Source organism: Coenobita brevimanus, chromosome 95 (assembly GCF_032717465.1).
Source record: "Coenobita brevimanus isolate Jiangsu-jjx chromosome 95, ASM3271746v2, whole genome shotgun sequence".
In the NCBI taxonomy this organism is placed as follows: Eukaryota; Metazoa; Arthropoda; class Malacostraca; order Decapoda; family Coenobitidae; genus Coenobita; species Coenobita brevimanus.
Genome location: NC_137048.1, coordinates 28,666,837 through 28,680,166, shown reverse-complemented (window position 1 = coordinate 28,680,166; position 13,330 = coordinate 28,666,837). Strand labels below are relative to the sequence as shown.

The window sequence follows — 13,330 nt, the reverse complement described above, 5'->3', positions numbered from 1 at the left end:
CACTTCACAAGGCTAACCATCCATACATATTTTTTTCTGCGAATATTTCTTCACAGATGCACTGCACAATGCCTGTTACATAAATCCGTCGACCATTAGATAAAAAAAGGGGGGAACCAAAATCATCTCCATATTTTTTGTCTTTATTGGTGTATTTAGCTTTGCACTCACTAGCCACAAAGGGTAGAAAATCCAGACATAAAGGGCAGCTTGGAGATTTATTTCGTATTGAAAGGGAGGCTAAATGTTACAGTGCTTGGTGACGGCTACCAAACACGTGCTGGGGCAAGCTAATACCTGGCAGTTCAGCTACGAGTTTAGTTTCTGTGTCCACCATGAAGTCCATACAGTAGATTGTTTTAAGCTTCTTGGCGAAGATGATCCACCCACCTTGCACCTGACTAGTTAGTACTATTGCAGGAAGGGTAATTCTATTGTTACTGTCAACACCAGCACGACCCAGCTTCCAACCTGAAGGCGTGGCTTAATTTTGCCAAGTTGAAATAATAAGTATACTCCCACACCACAGATGTGGGCACGTATCAGAGCCGGCAAAGGTGTAGTTTTGGCCTTTTTCGGTTGCATTTGACTTTTTTGGAAAGTGGCTGGTACTGCTGGAAGGCATTTTTCATGACAGTTTCAAAAAAGGAAAGACATCCCATCACTTGCCGGACTGCTAAGAAAAAAATAATAAAGTTTTGCTATGCTGTACTTTACTAGTGCAAATATTTTTGGTTTTATTTGGCTCTTTTTGGAGAAAAAGGGAAAAAGATGTCTGGTACCACTGGAAGACGATTTTCATGACAAGTTCTCATCTGTATGCTATGACTTGGTTAGTTCAAGAGCTGAGATGAATGCAAAGTTTGGTGCTCTTCAAGTACTAAAAGTTTTACAAACCATATGGAACAAGAATTTTACACACAAATATTCGGCTGAAAAACAGTGTTCTCATTCGACTTCCCTCGCTCGAACAGTAACAGGACTTGCTAACGGAAGGACCCATTGCGTGCTCTGCCTTGTCCTAGTGACTCCTTTAAAATGTGGAGTTAATGGTTGGTAAAAAAAAAAAAAAAATACAAGCTTGGTAAAAAAAAAAAAAAAAATACATAGAAACATATGATGAACCTGATTAAAAATGTAAGAGAACACCTGATGAGCTTGTTCCAGTGAAGCCACCAGTTCAAGGAGTTTAGCAGCTGGGAAGAATAATTATAAAACATCACTTGATTTTGGGAGGAGGGGAGGGCTTTGTAGGACCTAAAAACACACGATGAATACGTGGTTTTACAGGAGTTATGAAAACACTCGATGGACCTTGTATTTTTGAAGGACCTAAAAAAACAGGACATTTGATAGACTTGTGGTTTATAGGAAGCTGGAAAGAACAGCTGATAATCTCCATGGTTTTTATGGATCTACGGGCTTGTGGTTTTGAGAATGGGTTTGCGATTTTTAAAGAACCTAAAAAAAAAAGTAAGAAAGAAAGAAAACACCTGATGGACTTGTGTGTTTTTTTAGGGATCTAGAAGGAACAACTGGTGACTTCGTGTTTTTCCAGGAGCTGTTGCGTTGGACGAGTGTTTTTGGGAGGATCTAGAAGGAACAACTGATGGCTTGGTGTTTTTCCAGGAGCTATTGCGATGGACGTGTGTTTTGGGGGGGATCTAGAAGGAACAACTAAGGGTTCTGTGTTTTTCCAGGAGCTATTGCGATGGACGAATGTTTTTGGGAGGATCTAGAAGGAACAACTGATGGCTTGGTGTTTTTCCAGGAGCTATTGCGATGGACGTGTGTTTTGGGGGGGATCTAGAAGGAATAACTAAGGGTTCTGTGTTTTTCCAGGATCTATTGCGTGCAGTATCTCGTTCCAGTCACGGTATCGATCCATGTCTTATAATAGTTGATGGCCGGAGCGATATACATGTTGCCAAAACTTCCCAAGGGACACGCCGTCGCTCCTATAAGATTGGTGGTGGCGATGGCATAGTATTTGGAGCCACTCGCGGCGAAGATGGCGCCCCCCGTGTCACCCTTGAGGATAGAGTGAGTTCAGAGTGCGTTAGTGTGATGGAAGAGTGAGTGGGTTAGTATGATGATAGAGTGAGTGGGTTAGTGTGATGGTGGAGTGTATGGGTTGGTGCGATGATGAGTGAGTGGATTAGTGTAATAGCATTTGGCGCCTCCAGTGTCACCCTTGAGAATAGAGTGAGTTCAGAGTACTTTAGTGTGATGATAGAGTGAGTGCGTTAGTTTGATGGTACAGTGAGTAGGTTAGTGTGATGATGGAGTGAGTGGGTTAGTGTAATGGTAGCATAGGTACGGAGCATGTTTGTACGGAACGTGTTAGACAGACAGACAGACAGACAGACATAAAGGGAGATATACAAAGACTGATAGACATAAATCAGACAGATGATATATACAAACAGACAGACAGTTAGACAGATAGACCGATATACTGATAGATAGACAAACAGACAGATAAACAAACAGATAGACAGCTCGTATAACACATGCTAGGTCAGGTACTTACATAACAAGGGCTGTCATTTGGCGAACCGACAGCCAACAACACAACTTTTGGGCTAGAGGTGAAGGGGAAGGGGGAGAGGCTGAGCGTCGTCATGTTGATCATGGGCTCATCTGCAATTGCAAGAGAAGAATTTGACTTGTTTCATTTCCCAACAGCATTGGTACGGTGTGTCCTAAGAATTTTTTTTTTTCCCATTGCAAAGTTTCTCTCAAGTTACCAAAATTGTCTGAAGGTAGCGAGATTAAACTAAATAAACTATACTTTCTTCACTCTAACTTGGCTTAAAAATTGCCATCTTTCCATACTAGTCACGAAGAGGTGCTGTGGAAAGGATGTAGAGCCGTAGTATTTTATTTGTCTCCAGCAAGAATAAACTCTACTCTTTCCCCTCTAGCTTGGCTGAGAACTACCATCTCTCCACCTCAAATGCTGAGTTGTAAAAATGGATTAAAACCAGAATACGATACTAGTCAACAACAATCCAACGACCCATTTACCCACAAAGACGAGAAGACACAAACAAAAAATAATAACAACAATCCAAAGACTAACATTTACCCACACAAAACACACAAAAAACACAAACCAAAACACAAATCAAAACAAAAACAAAACACAAAACAAAACAAAACGAACAAAAAACAAACAAAAAAACACAAAATACACAAAACAAAACACAAAACAATAATAAACCAACAGGTGACACAAATAAAAAAAAAATCAAAACACAAACCAAAACACGAATCAAAACACAGCACACAACGGCTCCCTTACTATTGGAATTCCAGCCAAACCCGCCATAGGTGAGTGTGGGAAGGGACATCATAGGGGGCAGAAGAAGACTGTTGTAGGTGGTGGAGTCAACTAGGCAGATGGGAGTCACTTTGGTGTTGAGGGTGAAGCCTGGGTCGGGCAGAGTCAGCACGGCAAGGTTCTCCGAGCCCTGGGAACACGAAAAAAGTCAGCACAGTAAAGGTCAGAGACAGCAACTTAACACAGTAGTCAGCACGGCAAGGATCTCCGCGCCCTGAGAACACAAGAATAGTCAGCACCGTGTTAAGATCAGCAAGTCAGCACCGCTAAGACCACAAAGTCAGCACCTTAACACCGTGGTCAGCACCATTATGTCAGCACCATAACATCACAGACAGCACCATTATGTTAGCATTAGCACCAGAGTCAGCATCATAACACCACAGCCAACAAAATAACACCAGTGAGTCGGCATCACTCAGCACCATCATAATAGCAGCTTAGCACCACAAAGTCAGCACCATAACACCACAGAATCTCTCTCTCTCTCTCTCTCTCTCTCTTTCTCTCTCTCTCTCTTTCTTTCTCTCTCTCTCTCTCTCTCTCTCTCTTTCTCTCTCTCTCTCTCTCTCTCTCTCTCTCTCTCTCTCTCTCTCTCTCTCTTTCTCTCAAAGCACCAAACCACATACCCCGTTAGAACTTATAAAATCCGGATGGAGTGTGACAGTCGAGGTGTAGAGGGTCTGGGAGAGGGGAGAATCCGGTTTACTTATATCATAGTCACCCACTCTCACCCGGATTAAGGTGTTGTTCGTCCTGGGAGAAGAAATAAGTGTTACATAGACACACTGACCATACGGGTGAAAAAAGTGTTACATAGATAAAAAGACCATATGAGAGAAAAAGTATTACACAGACATAAAGACTGTATTACAAAAAAAAGCGTTATGCGAGTTTGGTTGTTCGACCTAGGAGAAAAATGATAGTGTTACGTATACTGACAATAGGGAAGAAAAAGTGTTACATAGATATACAGACCATATGGGTGAAAGGATGTTACATAGATACATAGACCATACAGGAGATAAAAATAAAAATCCCTCACCCTGTCGGCGTCTGCTGATAGAAACAATACGCTGCGGTGACGACGTGGATGCGAGAGATGAGGAACCCTGAACACCTGACGTAAACATTAGACCTAAGGATATCCACCGTGGCCACCCAGGGGTAGTGAGTCCCCGTGGCACCCGCACTGATGCGCCCCGTGTACCCAGCAAGGTTCCCACATATCGTGTCTGTAGGGAAAGGCGACAGGGAAGGTTGAGTTTGGTTAAGTTTGGTTTGGTTTGGTTTGGCTAGGTTAAGTTACATCGGGTTAGTCAAGACTGTTAGGTCTGGTCAGGTGTCACTGTATTTGGTTAGGTTTGGTATGGTGTGGCTGTGTTTGGTTAAGATTGGTTTGGTTTGGTTAAGTTAAACAAGGTCAGACTAAGTTAGACTAGGTTTGGCAAGATTAGACTGGGTTGGGTTAGGTTGGGTTAGGTTAGGTTAATGTTAGTAGGCTAGGTCAGGATAGTTTTTTTTTTTTTAATGCAAAATAAAAAGAACCAAATGCTGGACACCTGCTTGAAGTTGTCCTAAAAAAAAAAAAAAAAAAAAAAAAAAAAATGAACCGAAGAGAGCACAAAATTAAGATCTGTTCTATTCAAGATGCCTAGACTTACGGGGTTCAAAAGATTTCATCACAGGCAGTGCGAAATGCGGACTGAGGAAGACAGTTCCAGAGTTGAGCACTTGCATATGTGAAGGACTGAGAGCAGTGGTTAACTCAAACATTAGAGATTTGGGCTGGGGAGGTAAAGGGTAGAGAGAGAAAGGTAGGTTAGGAGAGGCGATAGTCAAAGGATATGAGGTTATGAACTGAGGCCAAGAGAAGGTGAGGTTAGGACAGGTGAAGGTTAAAGAAAGTGAAGTTAGAAGAGGTGAGGTTTAGAGAAGGCGAGGTTAGGAGAGATGAGGGACAGATAATATGAGGTTAGGAGAGGTGAAGAGCAGAAAAGGAGAGGTTAGTAGAGGGAAAGCGAGGGTAGGGGAGAAAAAAGTCAGAGAAGGTGAGATTAGAGGAGGAAAAAGTCCGCGTACGTGAGGTAAGGGCGAGAGGTGATGAATATATTAATTTGACAACCTCAAGCATGACATTCTCGGGATGAAAGGATTAAAGTACTAGCAATAACTCACCGCAGAGGACTGGCGTGGGTGTGGTGGTGGTGGGTCCGGTGGTGGTTGTGGTGGTGGGGGCGGGGGTGGTGGTGGTGGTGATGGGGGCTGGGGTAGTGGTGGTGGTGGGTAGGGCGGCTGTCAAAATATACGATGTTTCAGTATAAATGGCACTGTTATAAAAACTGAGTACCCTAAGAGTAAGCAACTCCCTAATATCGTGGAAAATGGTCTCCGTGATGGTCGTGGGAAGTTCAACAAAAATACAAAGTCAGAACGCGTGAGTCTACAACAGAAAACAGTCTAAGAAAAATGCTACAGAGAAAAGAAAGTACATTTAACAATGGCTAAAAGTTCATCCATAATAGCTAGTGAAATTAAAGAGAAAAATCACAATAACAGAGCAAAATTATATACAAATTTGACGTTCTCATGGCCAAGTCAAGTCTAGCATTTAATTTCCTCAAACGCCAGGCCATTTTTTTCAGCTGAGGGGGAGGCTCAGATGAGTTAGAGTGTCAATGCGTCCCCAAAAATCCTCTTATGGTCTTGACAATTCTTGCATTCTATCCTGACAAATACTGGACGAATTTACTTTGCTAAGAATAACTGCAAACCCAGGTTCATCTGAACGTGAAATCGGCGGAATGTTGGCCAAAGTTGTTCCTCTTCCTCAGTCCACCATCATCTTTGAAAGGGATAGGGAGGGGACTGAGAGACCTTTGTATAACCGGGCAGTTCCACCGACCACCCATATCAGTGGCACCACGTGAAGGCGTATTAAGAACAAAGACGTACAGGCACAGACGGTCCCGTTGTACCCGTGCCACTGGATACGGTGGTTGGTCTCAAAACGGATGTATATGGTGGACGTCTGACCGGAGTCTCGGACGAAGTTGTAGAATTGATTGCACCGCCTGTGAGGGAGAAAGGGTGAGTTAGAGTTATGGTACAGATGAAGTTACCAGGAGTTACAAGGTCAAGTAGTACCTCAAAAGGTCTTACGACCTATACCGAGTAGGTATCATGAATGAATGAGGGATAGATGGATGAAGAAGTTGAGACAGGGTGAGAAAGAGAGATAACAGATATATGTGCATATGGAGTGAAGGATCTCTCTCTCTCTCTCTCTCTCTCTCTCTCTCTCTATCTATCTATCTATCTATCTATCTAGAGAGAGAGAGAGAGAGAGAGAGAGAATCTTCTCCTTTAATTGTGGCATACAGTAAAAAAGATAATATTACTTTTCCTTGTTTTTCTATACCTCAATGATGCGAATGCTAAAAATAAACAACAAAGATTATTAATTTAGGTCTCCTCCTGGGTCTCATAGTGTAACCTTTAAAAACCACGATCCCTGTGCTCCTATAACCCACCTGATCGAGACATTATTGACCACCGTAGCCAGCTTGTCTCTGAAACACCCATTGCTCTTCTGTATTCCCCCCGCAGGCACGGTGAAGGTTAGTGTGCTGCCGGATTGAGTCTGTGGGAGAGGTCATTTGAGGTCAGCCTGGGTCACGTGGGTATTGTTTATTATTAGTAGTATTGTTATTACTGTTGTTGTTGTTGTTGTTGTTGTTGTTGTTGTTGTTGTTATTATTATTATTATTATTATTGTTATTGCTATTATTATGACAATTAGTTTACTACCACCGTCACTACTACAACGACGACAGCTACAACTACTACTACTGTTGTTGTTGTTGTTGTATCACCAGACTCATCTGAAACGTGAACTCAGTGGACTACAGGCTTCAACTGCCCTTCTTCAGTCCACAATACTTTTTCTGATGTACAGGGAAGAAGTGAGGAACGTTTGTATAACCAGGCAGTGGAGCCGCCTGGTCTTTATCAGTGCCACCACATGACGGCGTCCTTCACAAGCACCTATTGTAGTTACTCGTCTATTACACTGGTACCAAATATGAAGAGCTGAACAGTGGTACAGTCGGGGACAAAATTTCGCCTGATATTTTACTTCTACTTGTCACTCCCATCTGTTGGCTAATAATCCTAAGATGGGAGAGGCTTGGTATGTTCCTCTGATCATAGATGCTTTTCCATGTTCTGATGTGCCAGGAAGATGTGTCCAACCTGCCCAAAATGTGAAGCAGATCCCATTGTTTAGGTGATTAAGGCCGATGGATTCAAGCATGTTGGAGCCTTCATAAACGAACGAACAATGGTGTATTATAACAGAATCACACTCCTCAACCTCACACTCCAAACCTTTATACTTCTTAATCTGATTCCCCTTCACACCCCAAACCCTTACACTCCAAAACCTTATACTCCCTAATCTGACTCCCTTTCCCCCAAAAAATTTGCCCTCCCAAACCATGCGAGAAGCGACTCAGCCTTACCGTGTACGTCCAGCGGTAGTCAATGTTGGCCGGATACTTGTAGGGATAATTGGGTGATTGGTTAATGACGCAGGTTCCTGGGGTCACGGAGATGGTAGCTGAGGATGGGCAAGAAAATGGGTTGTAAATGTAAGGTACAGATGAAGAAAATGGAGAGCTTTTTCTTTTCTTCCCTATCCTTGTCTTATTTGAGAGAGGAATCGGATAAACAGATAGGCTTTCATAAAAAAAAAGATACTAAAGTTTACACACACACACACACACACACACAGAAAGACAGACGATGAGAGAGACAAACAGCCAGCCAGCCAGCCAGAGAGACAGACAGACAAAGAGGGACAGAGCTAGAGACAGAGTGAGCTAGTACACATAACTCACCTTGATGTAGGGTGACTGCTCTGTGCTCGCTATCAGTATCAGGGGTATCAGTGCCACACCAGTAGCAGGAGTCCAGCACCTCCACCACCTCATACCCGCCCTCGCCTTCGTCAACGTCCCCGCCAAAATCGAAGCGTCTGTCCTCGGCCTCCGCATCGTCGTCTGCGTTGATCTGGAAAAAAAAGAAAAATGTAATATGGCGTTATTTATTTATTTTTTATCTCACGGCCGGAACTAATCTCACTACAGACACTAATCTCACAACAGGCATTAATCTCACTACGGGCACTAATCTCACAACAGGCACTAATTTCACTGCAGGCACTCATCTCACTACAGGCACTAATCTCTCTACCGGCACTCATCTCACTACAGGCACCCATCTCACTACAGGCACTCATCTCACTACAGGCACTCATCTCACTACAGGCACTAATCTCACAAGACACTAATCTCACGTCGTGAACTAAATTAACGGCCGGAACTAATCTCTTGGTCCGAAACTAATTTCAAGGTCGGCACTAATCTCACGGCTGGAACTACGGTCGGACTTAATCTCATGTCCGGAACTAATCTCACGCGAAGACCTAATCTCATGAGCCCATGACATAATTATAGGTATGACAATTTTAGCCCATAATTGAGTGACCTTATTGATCACATTCTCTCTTTCATCCTGAACTTTTTTTTTAGTTTTCTTTTTCTTTTCTTTTTTTCTTTCCTTTTTTTCAATCAGTTCAAGCCTAACAATGAAGGAAAGTGTCGCATAAGTCCAGGCAACAAGATACAATGGTGGAGTCACTTGAGGGAAAAAAAAAAAAATTATTGAGTGGTTATACAGTAAGGAAATTTGACACCTGAGTTTTTATTTTATTATTATTATTATTTTTTTTTACCATTCAGTACAAGTCACAACACTAAGGAACGCTGTCGAGTAATAAAGTTTCTACAAGTCACCCCAGAAAACCGTAAGTGTTCAGTGGTGTGCCAGCCAGGAGGGGAGGGGTCACAGGAAGGAGAGAGGGAAGATGTGGCCTGGCAGATGAGAGGGTAGAAGTTACTAGTAAATGAAGGAGGACAGTATGGGAAAGAAGGGCAGAGAATGGAGAAATACGAGACTGTAGACTTTAATGGAGGCTGAATTTAACCCCTCCAGCTCGAGATCTCCCTCCTAAGCACAAATTACTCGTCACTGAAGAGCAAAAATAGTGAAGAAAAGACTGCGAAAAGATTAAGAAATAAAATGGGTGCGAGAGGGGCAGCCAGACTAGTGTTGCGTCACCCACACCCACACCCACACCCACACCCACACCACCGGCCTCACCTCCACTAATTACTCTTTAATGTAATCACCACACCACCTCATTAACATAATCCCCTCGCTAATGTCAATTCCTTCATAAAACTGTCGAGAATTTTAAAAGAACAATTTAGAGTGGAGGAATTCAACGTAATATTAGGAAATATACACTATGCCGATAAACCTGAAAATAGGTAACTGAGTGGGTCACATGATTAACAGCATGAAAAACACGTAAAACCATATATATATATATATATATATATATATATATATATATATATATATATATATATATATATATATATATATATATATATATATATATATATATATATTTTTTATTTATAAGCAATTATCTACTAAAACTACCTAATGACTGATAAAAATGTCAACAGAAATTTTAAGGGCTAATTTATCGCCTGAAAACAGAAATGATTGGAGAAACGAAATCCTGGGTAAAATAATCTTTAGTGTGCAATAAGTGGTATGGTTTTAGTTGGAGCAGTGAGGCGTTAGAGTCCTCTCATGTTCGTAAGTTAATCCCAGTATCGCAAATTTATAACGTATGAACAAGAATTCTCATTATAAAGCAGAAATAAATACTTTTTCTGTTACAATAAAATAACTTTTTCAAATGAATCTCACAGAACTGTCGGTTAAAACCTGATTAACACATGTACTTTCCCCACATACGAACTGTCATCGCGACCTGCTTCTTATTATTAAGGTATTACTAAAAAGGAAAGGAAAGGGCGATGACTACAGCATTTGCAGTTCGTTCACCCTAGTTTAGCGAAGATTTCCGTTCCTTTGCAGCTTACTTCCTGTGGTTCAGTGGCACAATAAGACAATAATATGGCACTTCTTCGTGACTGGCAGTACGTTCTAGTTTTGATCGGTTATAGCTCACCCTTCAGGACTGAGAGATGGCATGTTTAGGCCACGGCAAAGTGAAGAAAATATAGCATCAGTACTAATATCTTGAAATATAAACAACAATGTGAGGTTGGTGGTGAATTACAACTCAATGATAACAATAGGAAAATCGGAAATCACTCATAACATTTTTAACAATAACCTACTACACATCATGCTACTCAGTTATTACGCCTTTATATTATCTATAAAAAACATAAAAAAAAAAAAAAAAAAAGAATCTGCTTAATCTGCTACCACGGAAAATACGGTAGCCAGTCTTCCTATTAATGTAACGTACAAATTTGTCAACTAAAACATGTCTTGTACATTTATGGTGTTATCATTATGTATTTTGAGTCTTCCACACTATACTGTATTCTGTCCACTTAAACCTGGCCTAAAATTGTCAGCTCTCCATCTCGAATGTTGAGTTGTAGGAACAGATTAATAAAACACTGTCAGTCAGGCAAAAGTATAATGGAAAGCATGCAGAGCAGGAGTAATGTTTTATTATGCCACTCAGCTAAGGGAAGAAGGCTGCAAATTACCAAATATCTCCGCCAAAAGTAGTGGACGACCGTTTATATAAACTTCCTCTTACTCTCACACTTTTTTTTCCTGTGAAACTCTCTGTCTCCCCCGCATGTCCATTTTCATCATCTCCCAAACGTTATTCCTGCTTTATTACTGGGAAATATGAAAACAGAAAGCTAAATAATAATAATAATAATTAGTACCGAGGAAATAATGGCTGCACGTCTATCCACTCATCCCATCAGTCTTCTAAATTTTGAAATATCTAACCTATGCAAACCAACCTGATCTGACCTGATCTGAAGTAACTTGCTGTACTCTAACCTATTATGCCCTAACTTAAGCAAAAGCAAACCTATCCCAGCCTAAGTGCTCCACCAAATCTAACCAAGACTGAATACCTGACCTCACATAGCATAACCTAATCAAACCCAACCTAATCTAACCTATCCTTGCCTGATAACCTAACCTAATTTAAGCAACTCTAACAAAACTAGATCCAGCAATCTAATTTAACCTAACCGGCGATCTCTCTGTACATGCTGCATTTTATACCTCTTCATGCTGCTCGCTGGCAGAGACTGACGATGAAGCAGTCAAAAGCAGAAGCAGGAGGAGGGGTGGGAGGAGAGCGAACTGCCTCATCCTGGCGCAGTCTCGAGGCTAATCGGGTAGGAAGGCAGGCAGGTAAATAGGTAGGGAGGTAGGCAAATAGACAGACAGGTAGGCAGCGACAGGCAGCCTCGTCTACCTTACACTGGGCATCCTCAGGGCTCTCACACCTGCACCACCTGGCACCTCAACTAATTAGCACAGATACACACCTGTTGTATTTGTAATTTATGGGGGACAGGTGTGGCAGTGGATTTAATTTTTTTTTTCTTTCTTTCTCTCTCTCTCTCTCTCTCTCTCTCTCTCTCTCTCTCTCTCTCTCTCAGGTAGAATGGGGATTTAAAAAAAAAATGATTTCACTAATATGTTCCCTTCAACAGAAAACAAAAGAACTACACAGCCCAAGGATTTCGTAACCCCTTCAGCCCGAGGTCTTTAACTTTATCTGATGCTGTTTTATTCGGGTCAGAAGGAGATATCAGGTCGTGAGGGGTTAAAGAAGACAATAATTAACCCCTACAGTATCAAAGTCTCTCCTATGATGAAAATAATAATAATAATAATAATAATAATAAGTATACTGGGATTGGCACAGTTGAGCTGAGATGCCAAAAAAAACTATGATGGAAAAAATGGACGTTAAAATGATGGATAAGGATGGGAAGAAAGTTTGCGTTTTAATTAAATTGTAGCGTAGACCAAAGGGAGAAGTATAACTGTTAATGTAGAGAGAGAGAGAATCTGTGTGTGTGTGTGTGTGTGTGTGTGTGTGTGTGTGTGTGTGTGTGTGTGTGTGTGTGTGTGTGTGTGTGTGTGTGTGTCAGAAGTACCATGAGAAGCCATAAGGTAAATAAACCCATTTTTTCCATCTAACCAAACACGCCAAACTTTTCCCTAAATGAGCAGTAACATAACGTAGACTTTATAAGAGAAAATACCTTCACTACGGGGACGGGGATGGTGTCGGAGCCTAAATATTGAGGTGGGTTGTGGTGGATTACACAAGATGGATGAAGACTGGCCATGACGCAACTGGTTCTGTCTTCAGGTGTAAGAAGAAGATGATGATGATTTGAGGATTGTGATGTTAAGTTTTTATGTACTGAAAGACTTGTTTAAACTGGTGGTGGGAGTAGTAGTAGTAGTAGTAGTAGTAGTAGTAGTAGTAGTAATAGTAGTAGTAGTAGTGGTAGTACCAGCAGAAGCAGTAGTAGTAGTAAAAGGCCTTAGAGTAATTAGAGTACAGTAAAAGTATTGCAATAGAGTACCGCGACAAACATACTCTTCTACACTGCACTGCTACACTGTATCACTACAGTACTACACTACACTTCACTACAACGCTACACTATACCACTATGCCACACTACACTTTTGTAGAACTACTACACTACACCACTACACTAAACTACATTGCTGTATTACACTACTAAATATACTACACTGCCATATTACCACACTACACTTCTACACAACTACTCTGCTCTATACTATACTTCGACACTACTACACTACACTACACTACTGTCTAGGAGCCTACACGTGGTGGCTCTGTGTACCCTGGAGTAACTGCGGGTCCATCCGGGAGCCAGCCGTCCTCATATTTCCCTGCATGTCGCCGTTAGAAGGATGTTGTTCAGACTAAGGTAAACGCTGTCTACCACAAATGGGTGCTGGATCCCTGCACGGTGCATGTATAATACTGTACCCGTAGCA

The 13,330-nt window shown here is 41.6% G+C and overlaps 1 protein-coding gene across 1 annotated transcript; it reads right to left on the bottom strand.

Annotated features, from left to right (window-relative positions):
• Positions 1-1,845: 1,845 nt before the first annotated feature.
• On the bottom strand, positions 1,846-11,647 carry LOC145413268 (uncharacterized). Its single transcript, XM_080282997.1, has 11 exons — positions 11,558-11,647; positions 8,248-8,419; positions 7,870-7,967; positions 6,880-6,989; positions 6,302-6,420; positions 5,525-5,611; positions 4,392-4,581; positions 3,976-4,102; positions 3,308-3,476; positions 2,534-2,643; positions 1,846-2,031 (listed from the first exon to the last, which is right to left on the bottom strand). Exons 1-11 carry the CDS (start codon positions 11,645-11,647, stop codon positions 1,846-1,848), a joined length of 1,458 nt encoding a protein of 485 aa, XP_080139123.1.
• Positions 11,648-13,330: the final 1,683 nt, after the last annotated feature.